Source organism: Salmo trutta, chromosome 27 (genome assembly GCF_901001165.1).
Source record: "Salmo trutta chromosome 27, fSalTru1.1, whole genome shotgun sequence".
In the NCBI taxonomy this organism is placed as follows: Eukaryota; Metazoa; Chordata; class Actinopteri; order Salmoniformes; family Salmonidae; genus Salmo; species Salmo trutta.
Genome location: NC_042983.1, coordinates 22,760,659 through 22,784,462, shown reverse-complemented (window position 1 = coordinate 22,784,462; position 23,804 = coordinate 22,760,659). Strand labels below are relative to the sequence as shown.

General features: G+C 45.2%; 1 protein-coding gene across 4 annotated transcripts in view; it reads right to left on the bottom strand.

Moving 5' to 3' along the window:
- Positions 1 to 902: 902 nt before the first annotated feature.
- Positions 903 to 23,804, bottom strand: part of ep400 (E1A binding protein p400) — a 35,613-nt gene continuing 12,711 nt past the window's right edge. For 2 of the 4 annotated variants that reach the window (XM_029717273.1, XM_029717272.1), the window contains exons 24-52: positions 20,918 to 21,091; positions 19,388 to 19,537; positions 18,117 to 18,187; positions 17,686 to 17,975; positions 17,345 to 17,547; positions 17,035 to 17,204; positions 11,608 to 11,804; positions 11,362 to 11,473; positions 11,012 to 11,266; positions 10,825 to 10,899; positions 10,556 to 10,690; positions 10,241 to 10,285; positions 9,967 to 10,120; positions 9,639 to 9,874; positions 9,255 to 9,428; positions 9,106 to 9,153; positions 8,874 to 9,010; positions 8,623 to 8,758; positions 8,307 to 8,486; positions 8,130 to 8,175; positions 7,468 to 7,580; positions 7,086 to 7,278; positions 6,721 to 6,854; positions 6,309 to 6,506; positions 5,920 to 6,094; positions 5,564 to 5,745; positions 5,207 to 5,356; positions 5,018 to 5,095; positions 903 to 2,374 (exon numbers count right to left, since the gene is read on the bottom strand). In XM_029717273.1, the coding sequence (XP_029573133.1) occupies positions 2,075 to 2,374; positions 5,018 to 5,095; positions 5,207 to 5,356; positions 5,564 to 5,745; positions 5,920 to 6,094; positions 6,309 to 6,506; positions 6,721 to 6,854; positions 7,086 to 7,278; positions 7,468 to 7,580; positions 8,130 to 8,175; positions 8,307 to 8,486; positions 8,623 to 8,758; positions 8,874 to 9,010; positions 9,106 to 9,153; positions 9,255 to 9,428; positions 9,639 to 9,874; positions 9,967 to 10,120; positions 10,241 to 10,285; positions 10,556 to 10,690; positions 10,825 to 10,899; positions 11,012 to 11,266; positions 11,362 to 11,473; positions 11,608 to 11,804; positions 17,035 to 17,204; positions 17,345 to 17,547; positions 17,686 to 17,975; positions 18,117 to 18,187; positions 19,388 to 19,537; positions 20,918 to 21,091 (4,511 nt within the window). In that variant the 3' untranslated portion in view covers positions 903 to 2,074. The remainder of the gene's footprint in view (positions 2,375 to 5,017; positions 5,096 to 5,206; positions 5,357 to 5,563; positions 5,746 to 5,919; positions 6,095 to 6,308; positions 6,507 to 6,720; positions 6,855 to 7,085; positions 7,279 to 7,467; positions 7,581 to 8,129; positions 8,176 to 8,306; positions 8,487 to 8,622; positions 8,759 to 8,873; positions 9,011 to 9,105; positions 9,154 to 9,254; positions 9,429 to 9,638; positions 9,875 to 9,966; positions 10,121 to 10,240; positions 10,286 to 10,555; positions 10,691 to 10,824; positions 10,900 to 11,011; positions 11,267 to 11,361; positions 11,474 to 11,607; positions 11,805 to 17,034; positions 17,205 to 17,344; positions 17,548 to 17,685; positions 17,976 to 18,116; positions 18,188 to 19,387; positions 19,538 to 20,917; positions 21,092 to 23,804) is intronic. The other 2 variants (XM_029717271.1, XM_029717274.1) reach the window with 2 other exon arrangements.

The following is a 23,804-nucleotide window of genomic DNA, read 5'->3' as shown; positions in this document are numbered from 1 at the left end:
ACTCTTCGGCCTGAATGCCAAGCCTCACGTCTGGAGGAAACCTGGCACCATCCCTACGGTGAAGCATGGTTGTGGCAGCATCATGCGGTGGGAATTATATTCAGCAGCGGTTACTGGGAGACTAGTCAGGATCCCGGGAAAGATGAACAGAGCAAAGTACAGAGATCCTTGATGAAAACCAGAGGCTCCAGAGGTTCACCTTCCAACAGGACAACGACCCTAAGCACACAGCCAAGACAATGCAGGAGTGGATTCAGGACAAGTCTCTGAATGTCCATGAATGGCCCAGCCAGAGCCCGGACTTGAACCCGATTGAACATCTCTGGAGAGACCTGAAAATAGCTGTGCAGCGACGCTCCCCATTCAATCTGACAGAACTTGAGAGGATCTGCAGAGTAGAATGGGAGAAATTCCCCAAATACATGTGTACCAAGCTTGTTGCGTTATACCCAAGAAGACTCGAGGCTGTAATCGCTGCCAAAGGTGCTTCAACAAAGTACTGAGTAAAGGGTCTGAATATTTGTAAATGTGATATCAGTATTTAATTTTTTTAAATCTAAAAACCTGTTTTTGCTTTCTTATTATGGCTTATTATCTGTAGATTGAGAGGGGGAAAAAACGATTTAATCAATTTTAGAATAAGGCTGTAACGTAACAATGTGGAAAAAGTCAAGGGGTCTGAATACTTTCCGAATGCACTGTATGTAATGAAAATATCAGCTGGTTGCCACTATAGATAGCTAGGTTATCCAGTGCAGTGGTAATACTGCCTGCCTTGGGAGATAATGTAGGATGCGTGCTTACCCGGGTGCCAGAGACACAATCACAAGCTTTCTTCAGACTACATAGCTCAAACTTACAACGTAAAGATATGATTATCATTACTTAGGTCAGACCAGATATTGTGTATAAAAACAAAACACTTTATTACAATTAGGCTGAAAAAATCCAATGAAAACACAACTACTTTACAAGTACAAATGTTTTCCTTTTTCATTGTTATTTACAGTTTTTTTTCTTCAACATCAATAAAAAAAATGGCATTTTTATGAGAAAACACAAGATACTAAAGTACATGTTTACAGTGTATTTGTTACATAAACATAATCGACTGAAGGAACATGCATTATTATCCATTAAATATCTGAAGGTTACAAAAAACAAAATGTTACATTCAGATTATTTCATGTGTTTTCAGTGGTCGTTATAACTGTGATACAATCACGATTGGGGCAGTTTTGGACCTGGCAAGCTCCCTCTTATGCAAACAGTTAAGGAGCTAACTTTTAGGGACACTTCTGTCAATGTTATGTGAATGTGTTTCTATAGGTACAAATGCATTCACTAATGACTCAGGGCTTTGATGTGTGTGAATAAGTTTCACAATGACAATTAGCATGAGGACTGATGTCCTCCCACCTTTATCCTTCTGGTAGGCAATGCACCTGTACTACTCAGATGTAGTCTCATTAATATGCATTACTTTATCAAGATACCTTTTTTTTTTTTTACGAGAAGGGTGTTTTCTATATCTACCAACTATGAAATTACAGACATCATAAACGGTAAGCATGAGAATAATATCATCAAGGCGGACAGGGACAATGTATGAATACACAAAACATTATTCAAATGGACATTCCCCAAATTAGCTATGCACCAGCCCATAGCCACAGAATATCTATGGAGTAACATTAATATATTCATCAATTTAAAAAAAGGCATGAATATTATTTTTCTGCTTTTCTGATCTTATATTAGATGTTGGTCCAGGGGGGAGGTTTCCTCCAGGGGAGACCTGAAACAGTGGCGAAGGAAACAGCTGACAGTTACAGAACTGTGTTGAAGATAGATGATGACATCACTCTTAAAAGGCATGTCATTCCTTTACATGGAGCACTTCCTTAAACCAGGTTAGATTCAACACAGCCACCTCAGACTGGACTCCACCACTCCTTCATAACACTGGATCTCTTCATAACACTGCTCCTCAGAGTCACTGAGTGCATTTACACTGATGAGATGTCCTGCTTAGCCTCACTGAGAGGGGAGCACTAACTAGTCCTGTGGGCACCTAGCTGCTGCCCCCGCTAGGCTTGGCCTGGGTCTTGCCCCTCATGGCCCCTCCGCGAGCCTGGCCCTTGGCTGGCTGCTGCTGTACTGGGGACTCTGCTGCAGTGGAAACTGGGGCCTGTTGGGCCGGGCTGTGAGGAGGGGGGGTCTGTATCTGAGGCGAGGCAGCTGCAATCACCACCTGCTGCTGGAGGAGCTTCTGCTGAACCACCTGGGCTGTGGCTGTGCCTGCTGGAATCATCTGGACCTGGGGCTGGGCTGAGGATGTAGTCTGGGTCAGGGCCACCGTCTGGGGCTGGATCTATTACGAGACAGGAAGAGGGTCACATTAAATCAGATAGAAGACAACATGTTATAAAGTGTTCAAGTTGATAACTCGTGGTTGGGACTCTTTTGGGACCGTCCCTGTCTGGGTGTCACTTCTAGCATTATTGTTAGAGTGTGTGTGTGTGTGTGTGTGTATGCATGCATGTTTTTATTTATTTTACCTTTATTTAACTAGGCAAGTCAGTTAAGAACAAATTCTTATTTACAACGACGGCCGAGGAACAGTGGGCAGAACGACAGATTTTTACCTTGTCAGCTCGGAGATTCAATCTAACAACCTTTCGGTTACTGGCCCAACACTCTAACCACTAGGCTACCTGCCACCCCACATGTATGCATGCATGTATACTCAGCAAAAAAAGAAACATCCTTTCACTGTCAACTGCATTTATTTTCAGCAAACTTAACATGTGTAAATATTTGTATGAACATAACAAGATTCAACAACTGACAAACTGAACAAGTTCCACAGACATGTGACTAACAGAAATGTAATAATGTGTCCCTGAACAAAGGGGGGGGGGGGGGGCGTGTCAAAATCAAAAGTAACAGTGGCCACCAGCTGCATTAAGTACTACAGTGCATCTCCTCCTCATGGACTGCACCAGACTTGTCAGTTCTTCCTGCGAGATGTTACCCCACTCTTCCACCGAGGCACCTGCAAGTTCCCAAGCCCTCATCCTCCGATCCAACAGGTCCCAGACGTGCTCAATGGGATTGAGATCATGGCCATGGCAGAACACTGACATTCCTGTCTTGTAGGAAATCACGCACAGAACGAGCAGTATGGCTGGTGGCATTATCATGCTGGAGGGTCATGTCAGGATGAGCCTGCAGGAAGGGTACCACATGAGGAGGAGGATGTCTTCCCTGCAACGCACAGCATTGAGATTGCCTGCAATGACAACAAGCTCAGTCTGGTGATGCTGTGACACACCGCCCCAGACCATGACTGACCCTCCACCTCCAAATAGATCCCGCTCCAGAGTACAGGCCTCGGTGTAACGCTCATTCCTTCAACGATAAACGCGAATGCAAACATCACCTCTGGTGAGACAAAACAGCGACTCGTCAGTGAAGAGCACTTTTTGCCATTCCTGTCTGGTCCAGCGATGGTGGGTTTGTGCCCATAGGCGACGTTGTTACAGGTGATGTCTGGTGAGGACCTGCCTTGCAACAGGCCTACAAGCCCTCAGTCCAGCCTTTCTCAGCCTATTGCGGACAGTCTGAGCACTGATGGAGGGATTGTGCGTTCCTGGCAGTTGTTGTTGCCATCCTGTACCTGTCCCGCAGGTGTGATGTTCGCATGTACCGATCCTGTGCAGGTGTTGTTACACGTGGTCTGCCACTGCGAGGACGATCAGCTGTCCGTCCTGTCTCCCTGTAGTGCTGTCTTAGGCATCTCACAGTAGGGACATTGTAATGTATTTCCCTGGCCACATCCGCAGTCCTCATGCCTCCTTGCAGCATTCCTAAGGCACTTTCACGCAGATGGGCATCTTTCTTTTGGTGATTTTCAGAGTCAGTAGAAAGACCTCTAGTGTCCTAAGTTTTCATAACTGTGACCTGAATTGCCTATGTCTGTAAGCTGTTAGTGTCTTAACGACCGTTCCACAGGTGCATGTTCATTAATTGTTTATGGTTCATTGAACAAGCATGGGAAACAGTGTTTAAACCCTTTACAATGAAGATCTGTGAAGTTATTTGGATTTTTACGAATTATCTTTAAAAGACAGGGTCCTGAAAAAGGTACGTTTCTTTTTTTGCTGAGTTTGTTTGTTTTTTACGCATGTATATATTATTTATTTTTTCCTTAAATTTTGTGGTATCCAAATTGGCAGTTAGTCTTGTCCCATCGCTGCAACTCCCGTATGGACTTGAGAGAGGCCAAGATCGAGAGCCATGTGTCCTCAAAAACACGACTTGCCAAGCCTCACTGCTTTTTGACACACTGCTCACTTAACCCGGAAGCCAGCCGCACCAATGTGTTGAAGGAAACACCGTACAAGGAGTCGCTAGAGTGCGATGGGACAAGGACATACCAGGCGGCCAAACCCTCCTCTAACCCGAACGCTGGGCCAATTGCGCCACCTCATGGGTCTCGGCACAGCCCGGAATCAAACCTGGATCTGTAGTGATGCCTCTAGCACTGCGATGCAGTGCCTTTGACCGCTGTGCCACTCAGGAGGCCCAGAGAGGGGATAAAGATAAAGATTTGGCAAAAAGGCAGTCTCTTCTGCTGATGTGCGTGTCTGGTAGAGGTCCTCTATCCTACTCTTTTCCTATCAGCAGGGTTAATGCCAGCCTGGCGGCCCAACAAAATCTATATCTTTACCCCTCTTTAACAATACCGCTACCACTTTACCAGACTACGCTGCCCTCTTGGTACCTCTATTCACTGTCATAACATTTCACAACAGTTTATGGGAAATTACCTAAATGTCACAACACACAAATGATTTGTGCAATTTAACCAAGCTGACTTGTATTCAAGTCATGAAGTGAATAGTCATGAAAGGTTAATAGACACAGGAAGCAGAACCTGTCATCTCTCATTCTATACGCCTCATAAAAATTCTGCATGATACTGCCCTTCTGTGTGGGTTAGTGCTCTTACCTGCTGTGGAGATGACACGATCTGCTGGATGTTGGCCACAGTGGATTGCCCCTGCACTATCTGGGGGAGCTTAGCCACCTAATATACAAGGGAAAGCAGTTAGCATTCCTCACACCTCTGGATATATAAGACCCAGTGGCTGAAGGCCAGTGGGTTGGAGTATCTGAGTAGGAAGATGCGAGTGTCTACCTGGATTTGCTGGGCCCCAGTGGGTTTCCCAGCCTGGGCGATGGAAGTAGTGAAGAACTGGGTCTTGATGCTAGGCTGTAGCTGGGTGGTGGCAGCATAGGTGACCTTCTGCTGCTGGGTAGCCGGTACTGTCATCTGCTGGGTGCCCAGCTGATGGAGAGGACACAGACCACAACAAGACTGAAGATTGATTCCTCTGACAAGAAATCATGGCGCACATTTGTTCCGTAATCAGATTTCCAACTATGGATAGACTGGGTTGTAGTTTGAAGAGCACCACTTTCGGTTGAGATTTGAACTGCACCTCTGACCAGCCCATACCCTTACAGTAACAACAAGAGAACACCAGCTCTTTACTTGTAAATATGTGTGTGGTTGCGTAGACTGTGGTGGTTCTGTTTTCCCCCAGAGCCCCACCTTCTGCTGCACAGAGGCTTGTCCTGGCTGTGGCTGCACTGCTTTCTGCAGGGCTGCCTGCTGCTTCTTCATCTGGAGCTGAACCTGCATCTGGGGGAACGGGGGCGTCAACACCGGCCCACCTACAAGAGACGAAGCAAGATCAGGGACAGGACAACCTCAGGACATTTAACCGAACAGAGGGAGTGTGAGGGTGTGTGTGTTATCATTGGTAAAGAATGCATGTTTGTGCTAAGAGGAGCAGATTATGAACGTTTCAGTCTAATTAGTTGCTGAGAATAGGAGGGTTTTCCCACCTGTTTTCTGGGCCTGTCCAATGGCTACACTGATGCCAGCCATAGTGACGGGCAGGGTGGTGACGCCAGCGGAGGAGACCACGGCGGGCACAGAGACCACGGGGGGCTTGGTGAGGGTCACCTGGGCCGTCTGCCCTGGCTGGGCCTGGATCTGACCCTGAGTGGGCAGCCGTGTCTGGACACAGGAAAAGACACACTGTCATAAACACTTTCAATGGATCGTTAATTACGCTCAAACCGGGTTACCTCTAGTAGATCATTATTCAAAATGGACACATCTCTGCAAAGGCCTTTACCAGTCTGAAGTAGTAAAGATCCGCACAACACAGTGGTGCATAATTCCCTAGGCCAGAAAAAAAACAAGAGAAGGTGATAAAGTTGGTCCTCACCAGTCTGGCCACCTGCAAGTTAGCTACGGTGGTGCCAGCCAGCACAGCTCCGGCTCTGGGACCGGCAGCTATAGCGGCCAGCTGGGGGTTGGCCTGGGCTGCCTGGGGGTTGGCTGGCTGCACCTGGACGGGCTGCTGGCCGGCTCCTGCCTGCTGCTGGGCCATCTGCAGCTTCTGCTTGTGTATCTTCAGAAGCTCCTACAGCCAAGGAGAGAGTTAAAGGGTCAGTTCGCTGAATGTCTGTACTGATTTATCGTTGGAGGGCTGGCTGAAATGCATGGTTTCTTTATTTTTACTTTACAAGACAAAACGGCTAAGTTAGTATTAGTCACAGTGTGAGTAGTGGGTGAGCATCAGAAGAAACTAATTCTAGGAGGCCATACAGTGAATGAAAGGCTTCTCTGTACAGTACCTGGGGTTTTCCCACAGCCTTAATGCCTTGTGGCGAGGCAGCCTGCTGTTGTTGCTGCTGGAGCTGCTGCTGGCGGAGCATGTGGAGGTGGGCCTGGGTGATGGGCTTGCCCTGGGGGAGCTGCATGCCTGTGGCTGGGGACAGAGAGCGAGAGAGGAGTCGTATCACAAAACCAGTGGACATGGCACTTCATTAACTAAGTAGTATGTTGTTATGTCTTCGTTGTATGCGTTCAGTGTAGAAACAACCGACATGTTATTTGATGGGTTACTGTAAAGCACTTAAATGATAAATGTTGCTGTCAAAAGCGCTATATAAATACATTAGATTGATTGGGTGTTCAGTGTGAACAATGTGTGCAGTACCTGGTGTGACCAGGGAGCGGGTCTGGGACTGCACTGGGGTCAGAGTGGTGGTCACCACCGCAGAGGCAGTCACCGGGGTAACGGCCCTGACACCCTGACCCGTAGCTATGGCAACCACCTCCCCAGGGGTGGCAGTGGCAGGTACGGCTCTCTGCTGGGAGTGGACCACCTGGGCACCTGCTGCACTGGCAGGCTGAAGGAGGGACAAGAGCACAGGGCCTCATGATACCTAAACCAGACCAACACCTCCTAGGACCATTCGCTCTGTCAGCAAGACTACTGAATACTGTACCCTCAAACAATGGTCTTTGTGTGTTATAATACAAAAACTGGGAAAAAGTTGACTGACGCAATGGCAGAGGTAATAAATAGAGTGACTTACAGACAGGGTTCCTGGTATGACTTGACCTGGTGATACCAGCCGTTTGTTGGCCTGGAACGGACTTGGAGGAACTCCAGCCACTGTGTTCACAATCAGGTTCCCCCCTACGGTGGCTGAAAGGATTTAAGAAATGACTATTACTTACTGACTTTATTGTCCCCATGGGGAAATTTTGTTGCAGTGTCATGTACACATTTAAACTGGCGTTTAAATACAAAATAAAATTGACAATACAACTTTCATAAAAGTTACATACCAATAAAAGCATTAAAAAAAAAAAAAGACTAGCCTGCTGGCCTTGCTGAGTCGATAGGAACATTAGCCCGAGCTATTTAGGAGGGATATCACACCTGGCACAAATGATTGTCTAGTTGTGTTTTTCCTGCTGAGGGGTGCCCTATACCTGCGCCCAGAGGAGAGTAGTTCAGAGTCCGGGTACAGGGGGTGGTTTAGGACTAAAATGAATTTGTGAGCCTTGCGGAGGGCCCTGATCTTAAAAGATCTCACCCAGGCCTGTCCGTTTGACTCCAAGTACCTTGCTTGCTGCGGTGATAATCCTTAGCATATTTATCTGGCTGACAGTGGCATTGCCAAACCAACAAACAATAGGATTACAGACTAAATATTTTGTAATGATCAATGTGCGTGCCATGAAAACCCACCAGCTTGAATGGTTGTTCCCACAGCAGCATTCTTTATGGCTCCAGGCTGAAAAACACAACAATCTTTAAAAATATATATTTCTAAATTATGCAATTTTACCCATTAGACAGCTATTTTTTTACAACAAAGAACAACTTGGTTTGACATTGAAAATTCCAACGTTTCCCCATTCTCACCAGGACAGCGGTGTTGGGTACAGCCATAGCTCCAGCCGCTGCAGGGGCCTGGAGGACCCCCGGGGCCTGGGCTTGGCCTGCAGCAGGAGCCCCCGCCTGGGGTTGGGCAGCACCGGCCACGGCCTGGGGGGCTCCAGCCTGCTGAGCTATCTGCTGAGCCCTCTGCTGCTCGGCTAGGGCCTGACAGGACACACACAGAGAGACAAGCATGATGAAGATCAGAGTGCATACCACCATGACAACAGACCTGACTGTCACACTGCAAACTTAGCCATTAATCAAAATCCAGAGAGAATATACAGTAAACAGTACACACCTTCTTCTCCTTGGCAATCCTCTCAGCACGTTGAGATGCCACCTGAATGGGAGGGAGGGGCTTGTCGTAGCTGATCCCACTTTCTGCCAGGACAGAAGCATGTTTGGGGTTCTTCTGGAATGGGTTCATCCCCAGACTGAAGAAGCAAACATTGAATTAATAGTTTAAAAACTGAGCATGTTTATCATAAGGCTGATGACACAACATGCATTATTTCAAGGTACAGAGGAAAGATCATGTTGAGTGCTTACAGGGGTTTGATGGGGGGACTCCTCTTGCTGGCGATGATCTTCATGAGCTCAAAGCGGCTGTTGTAGAGCTGGATGTGTGTAGCGTTGTCATCCTGGGTGTAGATCTGACAGGTGCGCAGCGGCCGGCTGTTCTTAGACTGGTGGAGGAAAAAGGAGGGAAGCTGGTCAATCAAGAGGGCTCTGAGCATCAAACATTACGACCGTTGTAAACTGCAAGAGTTTGGCAATGTACCTTGTATATGCTCTTGGTTTTCTTCTTAGGATTCGCCTCATACACCAACTACAATGAATAACAAAACCAGTATGGTTCAATTATCTGAATGATCAAACAACATGACATCTTGGTGCTACTCAGAGCTTTACTAACTCATGTCTGCTCACCTTGCCCTCCTCCCGGGGGATGATGACGTTCTCATAGCGGTTGCGACACTGCTTGGGCGAGCGGTAGATACGGCTGCAGGAGTTGACCACGTCGCTGACCAGGTCCCAGTTGGGGGTGTGGGCCGGAGACACGATGGTTAGATTCAGAGGGAGCTCCAGGAGCTGCTTCATAGCCTGCCACGCACAGAGAGAGAGGGGACACTTGCATCACTAACAGAATATAAATTACTGAACTATGTTGATTACAAATAGCTTAGCTTCTAAGTATTCTTCAGTTCACCTCATCTGAGAGTATCTAGCAAACATACAGTATGACAGACATTTCTTTAGACCAACCACAATATTGGGTAAAACAAGCCATCCCAGTAGTAGCCAGCCTAGTACCTGTAGCAGGGCCCAGTCTTCACTGATAAGCCACTCTGGGTTGTCCTGTCCGGCCTCCATGGCAGGTTTGACCAGCGAGGGCAGAGGCTTAGCGAAGGGTGCCTGCTGCTTCAGGGAGAAGTTCTTCTTTTGGTCTTTGCCCTCTCGGCGCACCTTGAGCATGCTGGCCTTCTCGAAGAGGGAGCGAGGAGGAATCACTGTCTCCCCATGACCCTTCTTCTTCTTCCTGCCCGCTGCTGGGCAGAAAACACAGGACAGAGGTCACAAGTGCATCACTACACACAATGTACCATACTTTAATGTTTGTTACAAGAATACAAAGCCTTACCTGAGGGGTCCATCTTGAGTCTCTTGTGCTCCTTGCGGATGTAGACAGGAGGCAGTTTGGACTCAGGCATGGGAGCAGAGTCGTACATCAGACAGATCACAGAGTCGATATAGATGTCGTTGTCATCCTGCGGTGGGGTAGGTGGAGTCCACAGCTGCAACCAGAGCCATAGGTTAACATAGAGCTGACAGGCTCATGGAAAATATGGGACTACATTATGATATATCTCAGGACAAGTAGATACGGTCATGTAGATATTATGTGACTGACTTACCGGCATGATTTCCGATTGGCCATCTTCTCCATCAAACACATACTCCTGTTGAAACAGAGACAAGACTTTAGCTCACATCACCACTGATTTACAACGGAAACCCTACTACAGGCTCTGATCTCTTATTAGAATACTGTGACCACCATGGGTGCATTCCTTATGGAAACAGTTTACTGTTTAAGAACCAAACAGAGCAAAACAAGTTCGTACTGGACAAATTCAGTTAGGTCACTTAGTTTTGTTTACTTCCGTTTAAGAAATATTTTGCAACAGAATCGGCATAATGAATACACCCCTGAGTGAGTGAAAGCCTACCATATTGTAAGCATCCTCTCTGGTGTAGGTGAACAGGTCCTCCTCTTCCTCAATGATCATCCTCTCCTCGTCTTGAGCCTTCAGTTTCTGGAGGTGCTGCATCTCCCAGCCTCTCTTCGCACACAACAGTCGCTCCTGAAAATTACATTAGGTATTATTAAAGTTATAAAACGTTTGTAATTGTGGTCTTGTGCTACTTTGAGAACGCAACGTATAACAAACAAGCTAGTAGTACCTCCGGATATCTGAGAGGAGAGTTTGAGTCTTACCTTGGCAACAAGTTCGTCTTCACTGACATGAAGATACTCCAGGAATTGCAGGGCATATTTTTCTATTGGTGTTAACTAATGGAGGAAATGATGAAGACAATCCAGTATTAGTTCCAACTGATGTGCTATCTCCCTGGTATGTAGTGTACAACATACTGTAAGAAGGCCCTTCATGACCGTTTATCACCTGGTCCATTACAGCATTAAGCTCCGCCAGCTGAGAGGGCTCCTCTTTGACCTGCACCTCCTTCTCCAGGTCCTCCTCCTCCTGCTGCTCTGGTGACGGGGCGCCCAGGCTGATGCTGTGGAGGGCCTGGATGTAGGGCCTAGCCACGCGTGGAGAGATGGCCTCAGAGGGAGACGGCTCCTGGTGCAGAACCACAAACTCCTCAACCTTCTCCCCTGAGCCGGCCTCCACCTCAAAGAGGTCCTGGATGGTCCGCTGGACACACAGACACAGCTTATTTAATAACCAAATATAGTACGGTTTTCAGTCAGAGGGCTGGGGTCTGGTTGGTTTGTGGGTAAAGATCTTACCTGTGTGAGGAATGCCAGGGTGTAGTCAGTCCCCTGGGCAGCCACCTCTCGGATCAGATCCTTTGTGCCGTTCTTTAGCAGCTTCTCTTCAATGGAGTTCCCGCTCTCCAGTCTGGGATATAAAAGACACCAAGTTAACAACCTCACACTGACTTACATTTCAGCAGCAACAACAGTATGCGTTTCTTCATATCCTAATATGGTATGTAGAGTTATGGCACAAGACGTATTTTTCCTGTGTTTTACCTGTAGATGTGGATGTCCTTGGATCGTCCGATCTTGTCGCACCACTCCTGGGTGCGGGCGTCCATGCTGGGGTTGAGGTCTGTGTCGTAGAATATGATGGTGTCTGCGTCGAACACAGTCCCCACAGCTGAGCAGCAGCGGTTGGTCAGGATGCTGCAGAACACCTGTCTGTTCCTGTTGAAGGTCTTCATATGTTCCTAATGGAAGGGAGGGGGATATCGTGAGAAACATATTAGAGAGACAGATTAGTCCCAAGGAGAGGGCTTTAGAGTTATCTTATCCCAATCAATTGTTCAACATTTTTTGAATGTATTTTTCCACATACAGTTCCTTCGGAAATTATTCAGACTCCATGACATTTTCTAATTTTGTTACAACCTTATTCTAAAATAGATTTTTAATTGCTTCAATCTGCACACAATATCCCGTAAGGACAAAACAAAAACAGGATTTTTATGACGCTACAAGTTTGGCACACCTATATTCCCATTCTCCTCTACAGATCCTCTCAAGCTCTGTTAGGTTGGATGGGAAGCGTTGCTGCACAGCTATTTTCAGGTCTCTCCAGAGATGTTCGATTGGTTTCAAGTCCAGGCTCTGGCTGGGCCATTCAAGGACATTCAGAGACTTGTCCGAAAGCAGTGTGCTTAGGGTCGTTGTCCTATTGGAAGGATCTCTGTACTTTGCGCCGTTCATCTTTGCCTTGATCCTGACTAGTCTCCCAGTCCCTGCCGCTGAAAAACATCCCCACAGCATGATGCTGCCACCATCATTCTTCACCGTAGGGATGATGCCAGGTTTCCTCCAGATGTGACACTTGGCATTTTGCCCAAAAGTTGGTTTCATCAGACCAGAGAATCTTGTTTCTCATGGTCAGAGTCCTTTAGGTGCCTTTTGGCAAACTCCAAGTGGGCTGCCAAGTGGGCTGTCATGTGCCTTTTACTGAGGATTTGCTTCCGTCTGGCCACTCTACAATAAAGGCCTGATTGGTGGAGTGCTGCAGAGATGGTTGTCCTTCTGGAAGGTTCTCCCATCTCCACAGAGGAACACTAGAGCTCGGTCAGAGTGACCATCGGGTTCTTGGTCACCTCCTTGACTAAGGCACTTCTTCCCCGGTTGCTCAGTTCAGCCGGCCAGCTCTAGGAAGAGTGTCGGTGGTTCCAGACTTCTTCCATTTAAGAATGATGGAGATCACTGTGTTCTTGGGGACCTTCAATGGTCCAGAAATGTTTTGGTACTCTTCCCCAGATCTGTGCCTCGACACAATCCTTCCTCGGAGAGCTACGGACAATTCCTTCGACCTCCCGGCTTGAGGGACCTTTTCTAGACAGGAGTGTGCCTTTCCAAATTCTGTCCAATCAATTGAATTTACCACAGATGGACTCCAATCAAGTTGTAGAAACATCTCAAGGATGATCAATGGAAATAGGATGCACCTGACCTTGAGTCTCCTATCAAAGGGTATGAATACTTATGTAAATAAGGTATTAGTATATTTTTTTATAAATTAGCCAACATTTCTATTATGAGGACCCATGTGTAGATTGATGATCATTATTTATTTAATCCATTTTAAAATAAGGCTGTAACGTAACAAAATGTGGAAAAAGTCAAGGGGTCTGAATACTTTCCGAAGGCACTGTAATCAAATCAACCATATTCACTGAGCTTGTCTGGTGGTTTAAGCATACTGTTTGATGAAATAGCCTAATTAAGACACACAAATGACTAGAGGCAGTTCAACTGCAATTGATTTGATTGTACCGGTCCAGGTCAGATTTGGTGGGCTGTATAAAAAAGATATGACAGCAAGCAACTGTGACTAGCACCCGTTGTCTCCCTCTCCTTCCTGCTGCAGAGACCTCCACAGTGTTTATCACGCTGTCTGTGTTGCTGAAGCTGCAACCTAATTACAGCCATTTCTGACTGAAAAGATGTTACCGAAATCCCTCATTTGATTAGGAAAAACATTCCCTATTCCCTCAACCATTGCTCTCTTTACGTGTCATATGTATGCATGTCACCAATAGGGCCTGACCTATACAATATCATAATCACGTCAATAAATTGGTTATAACAAACTCCAAATACACTAACAGCAAAACGGATGCAGAGGACGTGACAAACTCAAAACGGGGGAATGTTTACAGGTTGCTCAGGAGGTAAAGGGGAAGTCTGATGTCATTAATAAATGTCATTAGCTGTGGGAAATACTGGAGATCAAGATAAAGGTAAGAAGCAGGTGCTGCGTGCATATTATGTGTGTCAAACAGGTGCTGTGAGATTACAGTAAGACACGGCCTTTTGTAACAACGTAAACACAAATTATAAGCGTACCAGAGAATCTGTTGTAACGTTCTTTTGTTAAGCCTTTATTACAAAAAAGACTAAACCGTCACATTCACTCATGAATGCAATTTCCGAAATGGAACGGTTGATTTATTGTTTACGATAATTATTCAAAAGGTTATTTTAAAACTAAAATGCTTGATTGCATTTCAAATCATGAATGACTGGTATGCTGTGATGACATGAACGAATGATTGATACAGTAGCCTATAGAAGTATTGAAATATAGAAGTTATGGTATTAAGACTAAACAGGATGTGCTCTTAGGCCTACAGCTCAATAGTGGTTATACAAGGCTGCTATACTCAGCCCACTAAAGAAAATGACATTACTTATTATTATAATGATCATAATAATAGTAATTATAACAATAAGGAGCTCAAGAAAAATGTGGGTTATTATATTCTGACAATTTGGAACAGTGTAAACACTAAATTAATTATAAATAATACCAGAGGCTGTTCTAACAAGAAACAACATGTAAAGCCTTTAACACAGCATAGCAAAGATTAAAAACAGCCGAATTTATGAAATTGTTTATCCAACGTGGTTACGTGAATCTTGGTGCCCACGGAATAAGTAGGCTATTAAACAGTCAACAAGCAGGATCTGTTTTATTTCTGTGGATATACACTACATGAACAAAAGTATGTGGACACCTGCTCATTTAACATCTCATTCCAAAATCATGGCCATTAATAAGGAGTTGGTCCCCCCTTCACTGCTATAACAGTCCCGACTCTTCTGGGGAGGCTTTCCACTAGATGTTGGAGCATGCTTCCATTTAACCACAAGAGCATTAGTGAGGTCGGGCACTGATGTTTGGCGATTAGGCCTGGCTTTAGTCAGCATTCTAATTCATCCCAAAGGTGTTCGATGGGGTTGAGGTCATGGCTCTGTGCAGGCCAGTGAAGTTCTTTTACACCAATCTCAACAAACCATTTCTGTATGGACCTCGCTTTGTGCACAGGGGCATTGTCATGCTGAAACAGGAAAGGGCCTTCCCCAAACTGTTGCCACAAAGTTGGAAGCACAGAATTATCTACAATGTCATTGTATGATGTAGTGTTAAGATTTCCCTTCACTGGAACTAAAGGGCCTAGCCTGAAACATGAAAAACAGCCCCAGACCATTATTCCTCCTCTACCAAACTTTAGTTGGCACTATGCCATCGAGCACTATGCCTTTACCTTGAGCTGACAAGATAAAAATCTGTCGTTCTGCCCCTGAACAAGGCAGTTAACCCACTGTTCCTAGGCTGTCATTGAAAATAAGAATTTGTTCTTAACTGACTTGCCTAGTTAAATTAAGGTAAAATATATATATATATATATATATATTTTTAAAGGTAGCGTTCTCCTGGCATTCACCAAACCCAGATTCGTCCTTGGACTGGCAGATGGTGAATCATCACTCCAGAGAACGCATGTCCACTACTCCTGAGTCCAATGGCAGCGAGCTTTACACCACTCCAGCCGACACTTGGCATTGCGCATAGTGATCTTAGGCTTGTGTGTGGCTGCTCGGCCATGGAAACCCATTTCATGAAGCTCGCGACAGACAGTTATTGTGCTGACGTTGCTTCCAGAGGCAGTTTGGAACTCGGTAGTGAGTGCTGCAACCGAGAACAGACAATTTTTACGCGCTTCAGCACTGGGCGGTCCCGTTCTGTGAGCTTGTGTGGCCTACCACTTTGCGGCTGAGCCGTTGTTGCTCCTAGACTTTTCCACTTCACAATAAAAGCACTTACAGTTTACTAGGGCAGCTCTAGCAGGGCAGAAATTGACAAACTGACTTGTTGGAAAGGTGGCATGTAAAAATGTAAATCCTATGACGGTGCCACGTTTAAAGTCACAGAGCTCTTCAGTTAGGCCATTCTACTGCCAATGTTTGGCTTTGGCGATTGCATGGCTGTGTGCTTAATTTTATACACCTGTCAGCAACAGGTGTGGTTGAAATAGCCGAATCCACTCATTTGAAGGTGTGTCCACAAACTCTCGTGTATATATAGCGTATATGGATGATTTATAAAGCCAGGGCTCATTTAACAGTTAGGATGTTGATTATAACCCTAATTAAGTTGGGGTTTCCTCTCTCCTCTCTTTTCTTAGACAATAAGGCAAGGGCTGTTTTATCATCTCATTCTGCCTCCACCGCATTGTTCTCAACACCAATATCCTGGTTAACTTAGCTATTATGCACATAGCAACATGGTCTAGGTAAAGGCACCAATTCAACAGCGCACTGATGTGTTTCAGAACCGCAGACAGCGACCACTATCCAACACGGGAGAAAGCACAATTGTCCTTACATAACCAGATCCAATTTTAGTGGCACATGTCTTAAGAGTGACGGACTGTGCCATCCACACGGCCTCCACAATGGATTAGTCCACTCAGATAAGCGCGAATCAGACAGGTGTCGAGTAAACCATGATTTAATAAAAGAAAATAATATATATAGATTTCTTTAGTTGAGCAGTAGCATGCATATATATATATATATATATGGGTTGGGTTAAATGCCGAAGACACATTTCAGTTGAATGCAATCAGTTGTACGACTGACTAGATATCTCCCTTTTCCCTAAATGGGATCAGCCCTAAACCAAACACTTCCGGTATAGTTCACTCAGCTCACCAACAAGAGAGAGGGAATGAGAATTAAACAAAGAGGTCAGTTAGATAAGAGACAGACACGTCTGAATGGACAGACAGAAAATGAAATATCGAGTGTAGAAGAAGAGTAAAAAGTACAGCACCAAAAAAGCCTCAAAGCCCCATAGGTTCTCTAGAGCTGCCACTGTGTGCTTCTTTAAGGCCCTTGGAGGAACAACATCCAGTGAGGAGGGAAGCGAGCATAGGACTCTGTCCCCTTATAGTGCCAGAACACTGCACTGAATCAAGAGGTTCCGGTGTTAGATAGGGCGAAACAGAGGCAGGGCTGTCACTGAGTGAGCGAACCACAATTAACCCTAGTAATGCAACACTGACAGAAGTCAGTGTGTCAACTCACTATAAGACAGGTGCCATAACAGGTGCAGTTGATGACTATTTCCTTGGTACAACGGGGTTTTACCTGGCGTTCCTCTGTGATCAGGCTCTCATCAACACGGATGTATGTGAGCTGCCGGTGGTCCAGGAAGGCCTCCAGGATGTCCAGCATCTTCACCATCTGTGTGAAGATGAGGACGCGGCGATTCTCCGACCTCAGCTTCTGGAGCAGAATGGCCAGGGCCTCAAGTTTACCTTCGGAGCAAATTGTTTTTAATTTCTGTGTAGTTCGAAAGATGTGTGCAGCCCAAGCAGACAATGGACTACCTACGTTTAGCAAGGAGAGCATAAAGCCCTGGCACACAGCTAAATATATAATTGTCTGCTGAGCTCACCCGAGTCCATCTGCATGAGCTGCAGGTCAGGGAACTGGAGCAGGTGTCCAGAGGCCAGGCTGTGGATCTCTGTGCTGTGGGGGGCGGCGGCCTCCTGGAGCCTGCGACTGATGGACTTCTGCTCCAGGCTGTAGGGAGCTGGGGGATTGGCTGCATACAGGTAAGGGGGACGAGCTACTGCGGCAGGGACAACACATGATAACCTACAGAGAGAGGAGTGTTTTCAATGACTTGTATTTCTTAAAGGCTATATGAACTCAAGTGATTACGTCCGTCATGATATTAAAAAGTTTAATCCCACAGTGACGTGAGGTGATTGACCAGCATGGGTAGTTGGGTACCTGCTGACTAGGCTACTGCTGGCATCCTGGCGGTTTGTGGAGGAGAGCAGGGCAGACTGGAGGTGTGTTGTGGTAGACACAGGAGTCCTCTGGGCCCTGAGGCAGCTGTCCCTGCCCACCCATCTCCAGCCCCCGGGGCTCAGGGCAGAGTGAGGAGCCCCTGGGGTCACAGAGCAGACCTGGAGCAGGTCAGCCCCGTAGAGAACACTGCGGTCACAACGCCTCTCGTTGGCACTGAACAGGCGGCTCAGACGCTCCTTCAGATGACGACCCCTCTCCTCTGACGACACCTGTACACCACACAGAGAACAACGGCATCATATTCACATTTCATGCCTTCGGTGAGAATATATGGGTTAGGGGACTACAGAAATATAAGTATGTTTTGATTTCATGTTTTTCTGTGTTCTACCAGTGCCTGTTCTACCTACCTGAGGGGCAATAGGAGCAGCAGGAGCAGGCTGGGCGCTCAACCCCAAGGCATTTGATGTCATCCCTGAAGCTTAAAAGTAAAAGGGAGAAAGTCTTTAAGACCATTACAACACAATCACTTTGTTAGAAAGGTGACTAGAGTAATATTTGACTGCGTTCACAGTGTAAGCCATGACAGCAGAGACGGAGTGCATACTACCGTGCTCTGAGCACGCAAAATGCAGCACGGGAGGGTCAAAGTATAAGTCCAAATCAAAGTATGCGAAACAAAGCACGGAGAGCACTTCTTGAACGCGCTCTCCGTTTGTAGATATTTTGCAACATGCATCGATGCAAGCTTTAACGGAAAGTATGCAGAGATATGACGCGACCATATAAAAATGTACAATTTCACTCTGTGATAAGAGTCACTGACTCAAAGCCACAAGAGGGTAGAACATATTTAAAACGTAGCTTGTTAGGGGGAGGTAGTAGCAGAAACATTGGAATGGTTTAGTCTGCTTCCTCAATAGTTGGACTTCCATTATTTGAGCTGAAGCGAGAGAAAATACACTGTCTTCGGGATTAAATGTTGCCTATTCACATCTCATGTTGACTGAATACAATATTTTATGTTGATCTATCTTGCATAATATTAGTTTGAAGTCATTTTTGCCTGTTAAAATAACTGGTTAGCTACATTATTATGATTCACATATAGCTGGCTGATAGTTATGAAGTAAAACATTTGCTTTGTGTATATTTCCATTGTCCTGGCTGGGAGACAGTTCAGTGAATGGGTAAGTCCATAGTTAGTCAATAGGGCTAACTGGATAGCTAGCTAGCCACGAAGAATTGGTATCTACCCACAAAATGTTTTTACATTACCTTGCTTAACATTTGTTTTCAGTAATTTTTGGCCTGTTTAACTAGCTGGCTAGCTTATTACGATTGACATATCTAGCTGATCATTCTGAAGTAAAACGTTTGCTTGGCGTTTCTTGTTTCGTCTATTGCTGCCATGTCCTGGCTGAAAGAAGGTTCAGTGAACGGGGAGGTGACGAGTGAGGTAATGCAGCAGGGGGAGTGCGTGTGCTTCTCAAATGTAATGTTTTATGCGTTCTCCACACTCTCATCCTCACAAGAACGTACTTTAGAGAATGTCGTCGGAGAATGCACTCGGAGCATAAGAGCGTGGAGCACGGTAGCATGCAAATTGAAAAACACCCATAGTGATGTAATTTGTTGAGGCACTATCTGAGCTCTTCACAGTTGAAGGTGGCAGGCTTACCTTGTTGGGCGGGGCCGGCTGGGGGTGGGGTGCCAGATCTGGTGGAGGAGTTGGAGACAGGTGCAGCCTGAGGTACCGTCTGCATGACCATGGAGCCCTGGGGCCGGAGGATCTGCTGACCAGGGGCCGACACTATCTGCAGGATGTTGCCTGTACCATCACACAGCCAGGCACACAGACAACACAGAAACCATTAAACAGATATAACCATTTAGTTTTAAATCACTCTCGTACTGTGGTCCCCAAACTTTTGCGCTAACTACAGCTCAGATTTGTTTTCTTTTTTTCCCCTTTTTCCCCCATGACTTAAATGTAAGCCTATGCAAAATGAACCTATTAAAACAGTTCTGTAGCAACGACGTTTGTAGTAGACTATAGGCCCAATACAGTATCACTGCATATTGGCTATGCTTGAATTGCCCTGCCAATGTTGTTCTTCTCAGACCATTTTAAAATTATACTTCAAAACTTGAGGTATATGATCACACTGATAATGTTGTATTACTTGTGAGGCATAGCTGAGTGAGCATAAATGTAAATAATGTGCTTTCAAAAAAAATTATCTGATTGTGCGTGCAGGTGGTCAGTCTCAGCGGAGGAAGAGCATCAGAGGGTCCGCCTTTCACCGTCGTCCTATCCCTCAGCTCTCTTCCTCCGCTAAGAGTAAGACTGACCAAAAAAGGGAACACCGTCTTCGAGCAGATGTCCAAAATCGAGTCACACCACATAATCTCTGCCCCATGCACAAATTCCTGTTGTTACTCCTATGACCAGAAAAAGTGAAACATTAAAACCCACACAGCCGCTAATAAGAACAACGCAGGCCTATAGATACACTTTGCTCATCATTCATTGAAGCTGCAGTGCTGGTTGCAGCACGACTGGAGAAGTGCATTTCATGGCAAAAAGTGTTGACAGCCGAATAAAAACTAAAATGAACACAAACAGCAGCTCTTTCCTCTATTCCTTAACAGAGTCTTTCTAGTCATGGTTTTAAACGTTTTGAAATCACAGTATCAATTTACTTTTACATGGTGATCTGAGCAATTTGATTGGCTTTGGTAGGCCTATAGGTGCACTTGATTTGCTCTCCGGGCACGCCGAGGCGGCGAAGTTTGTACCTTCAGACACATGAAACGGTTCAAAATGCGAACACTTCACTTACCAAGCGCGCAGGGCAGCTGAAACAAGTGCACCCATTGTCAACAGTGCGAGACAGAAAAAAGTAGGAATACAACGCTGTTTTTTTTAAAAAGAAATGTTTGGTGATATAGACTATAAAATGCCTTGGAGATCGACCAGTCGATCGGCCCTTTGGTGACCACTGCTCTAGTAAGAATGTCTATACATGTAACATTGGTTATCCAACTCTGTATTTCTATGATGTGGACTACCAAATACATGGTCGAGTTAAAAGAAGGAGTATCATTTAAAATAGTGATTACAATATAGCGAAGGTCATTCTGACAAAAAGGGCAGGGAGAAAAAGAGGAGTTATAGGGAGAGTATGAAATGTTGGGTGTACATTACCGAGTGTACCTTGGAGCTGCAAGGGCTGCCCTGTGGTGAGCTGTCGGAGCTGGCTAGGGGACAGGGTGAACTTGTTACCCTGGAACTGCAGAGTGACGGGGGTCTCAGGCTGGGAGATTCGGTTCTGGCTGCCTGCTATGGACGCCAGCTGGGCTATCTTCAACACATCTCCACCTTCAGCAGCAGGAAAGACAAACACACACCTCTAATCAAATATCACCACAGACCAAAAGAGTACTGCTGTATGACTGCGTCACCAAAAATACTAAATAAAGACATATTTGAGTTAGTTGAAGGGTGAGAGAGACTAGACATGCAATACCAGGGTGGGTTAATGAGTGGGATGAGCGTAGGTAGCTGCCCTCCACAGCATGTGAACCATTGCAGTAGCTAATCTCTAGCCAACCCGGATACGGGAAGATAAACAAAAAACAGTCATTTTCAGGTGGGACAGAGAACCTACAACAAACATGTATTCAGTTAAAGCAGTGGCTTGCACTTAACTGCCTTTTCAACTACTACAACACACCTATTACAGGTATGCAAACAGATAACGCACCTTTATCCTCAAAATTATTGACAACAAATAGCATTCTATCTAGAATAGTTTTATGCGCTATAATGTGTGTGTTGTGTGTTGAGTTGCTATTGAAAAGGTTTTCCGTGTTTTCACACTGGGGGTAGAGTGGCCTGAGGTCAGCGGTATGTGGGACCATTTCAACATGCTTAGCAGTACACAAACCCTCAGGGTCAAAAGAAACCATAACACAAAAACATCTAACAAGAGGAAACAAAGCTTTGGGATCTCTTCCTGCAGCTGGGCTGGCAAGAAGCAAAAGATTAGTAAAACGGGAGAACCAATATTTAGGTGGAGGAAAATATAGTTTTAAATGGTTAAACCAGTGTTGTGGTCTGTCATGGCAGCAGACGTTGGGTTGTGGACATGCAGGTTTCAGACTGAGGAAGATTCAGGCTGTTTGGGGATGCTGCTGACGTGGCTCTAGTTCTCATTTAGAAAGTAGGACAATGGAAATGCCATAGCTGTAAACCTGAAGATATTTTTTTTACCTCAAAATATATCAAAAAAGGTAAAAAGGTTTTTGTTATATTAAACAACACTGTTAACATAATATTATTCTAATACTATAATTATATAGATTTTACAGATACAGTGCCTTGCGAAAGTATTCGGCCCCCTTGAACTTTGACCTTTTGCCACATTTCAGGCTTCAAACATAAAGATATAAAACTGTAATTTTTTGTGAAGAATCAACAAGTGGGACACAATCATGAAGTGGAACGAAATTTATTGGATATTTCAAACTTTTTTAACAAATAAAAAACTGAAAAATTGGGCGTGCAAAATTATTCAGCCCCCTTAAATTAATACTTTGTAGCGCCACCTTTTGCTGCGATTACAGCTGTAAGTCGCTTGGGGTATGTCTCTATCAGTTTTGCACATCGAGAGACTGAAATTTTTGCCCATTCCTCCTTGCAAAAGCTCGAGCTCAGTGAGGTTGGATGGAGAGCGTTTGTGAACAGCAGTTTTCAGTTCTTTCCACAGATTCTCGATTGGATTCAGGTCTGGACTTTGACTTGGCCATTCTAACACCTGGATATGTTTATTTGTGAACCATTCCATTGTAGATTTTGCTTTATGTTTTGGATCATTGTCTTGTTGGAAGACAAATCTCCGTCCCAGTCTCAGGTCTTTTGCAGACTCCATCAGGTTTTCTTCCAGAATGGTCCTGTATTTGGCTCCATCCATCTTCCCATCAATTTTAACCATCTTCCCTGCCCCTGCTGAAGAAAAGCAGGCCCAAACCATTATGCTGCCACCACCATGTTTGACAGTGGGGATGATGTATTCAGGGTGGTGAGCTGTGTTGCTTTTACGCCAAACATAACGTTTTGTATTGTTGCCAAAAAGTTCGGTTTTGGTTTCATCTGACCAGAGCACCTTCTTCCACATGTTTGGTGTGTCTCCCAGGTGGCTAGTGGCAAACTTTAAACAACACTTTTTATGGATATCTTTAAGAAATGGCTTTCTTCTTGCCACTCTTCCATAAAGGCCAGATTTGTGCAGTATACGACTGATTGTTGTCCTATGGACAGAGTCTCCCACCTCAGCTGTAGATCTCTGCAGCTCATCCAGAGTGATCATGGGCCTCTTGGATGCATCTCTGATCAGTCTTATCCTTGTATGAGCTGAAAATTTAGAGGGACGGCCGGGTCTTAGTAGATTTGCAGTGGTCTGATACTCCTTCCATTTCAATATTATCGCTTGCACAGTGCTCCTTGGGATGTTTAAAGCTTGGGAAATCTTTTTGTATCCAAATCCGGCTTTAAACTTCTCCACAACAGTATCTCGGACCTGCCTGGTGTGTTCCTTGTTCTTCATGATGCTCTCTGCGCTTTAAACGGACCTCTGAGACTATCACAGAGCAGGTGCATTTATACGGAGACTTGATTACACACAGGTGGATTCTATTTATCATCATTAGTCATTTAGGTCAACATTGGATCATTCAGAGATCCTCACTGAACTTTTGGAGAGAGTTTGCTGCACTGAAAGTAAAGGGGCTGAATAATTTTGCACGGCCAATTTTTCAGTTTTTTATTTGTTAAAAAAGTTTGAAATATCCAATAAATTTCGTTCCACTTCATAATTGTGTCCCACTTGTTGTTGATTCTTCACAAAAAATTACAGTTTTATATCTTTATGTTTGAAGCCTGAAATGTGGCAAAAGGTCGAAAAGTTCAAGGGGGCCGAATACTTTCGCAAGGCACTGTAGTTCACATTTTTTTCTAACTCTGTATTTAGACCAAACAAGTGTAGTTTCTTTAAAAGAGAAGACACTAACACCAAGCAGCAGTGTCCCAGAGA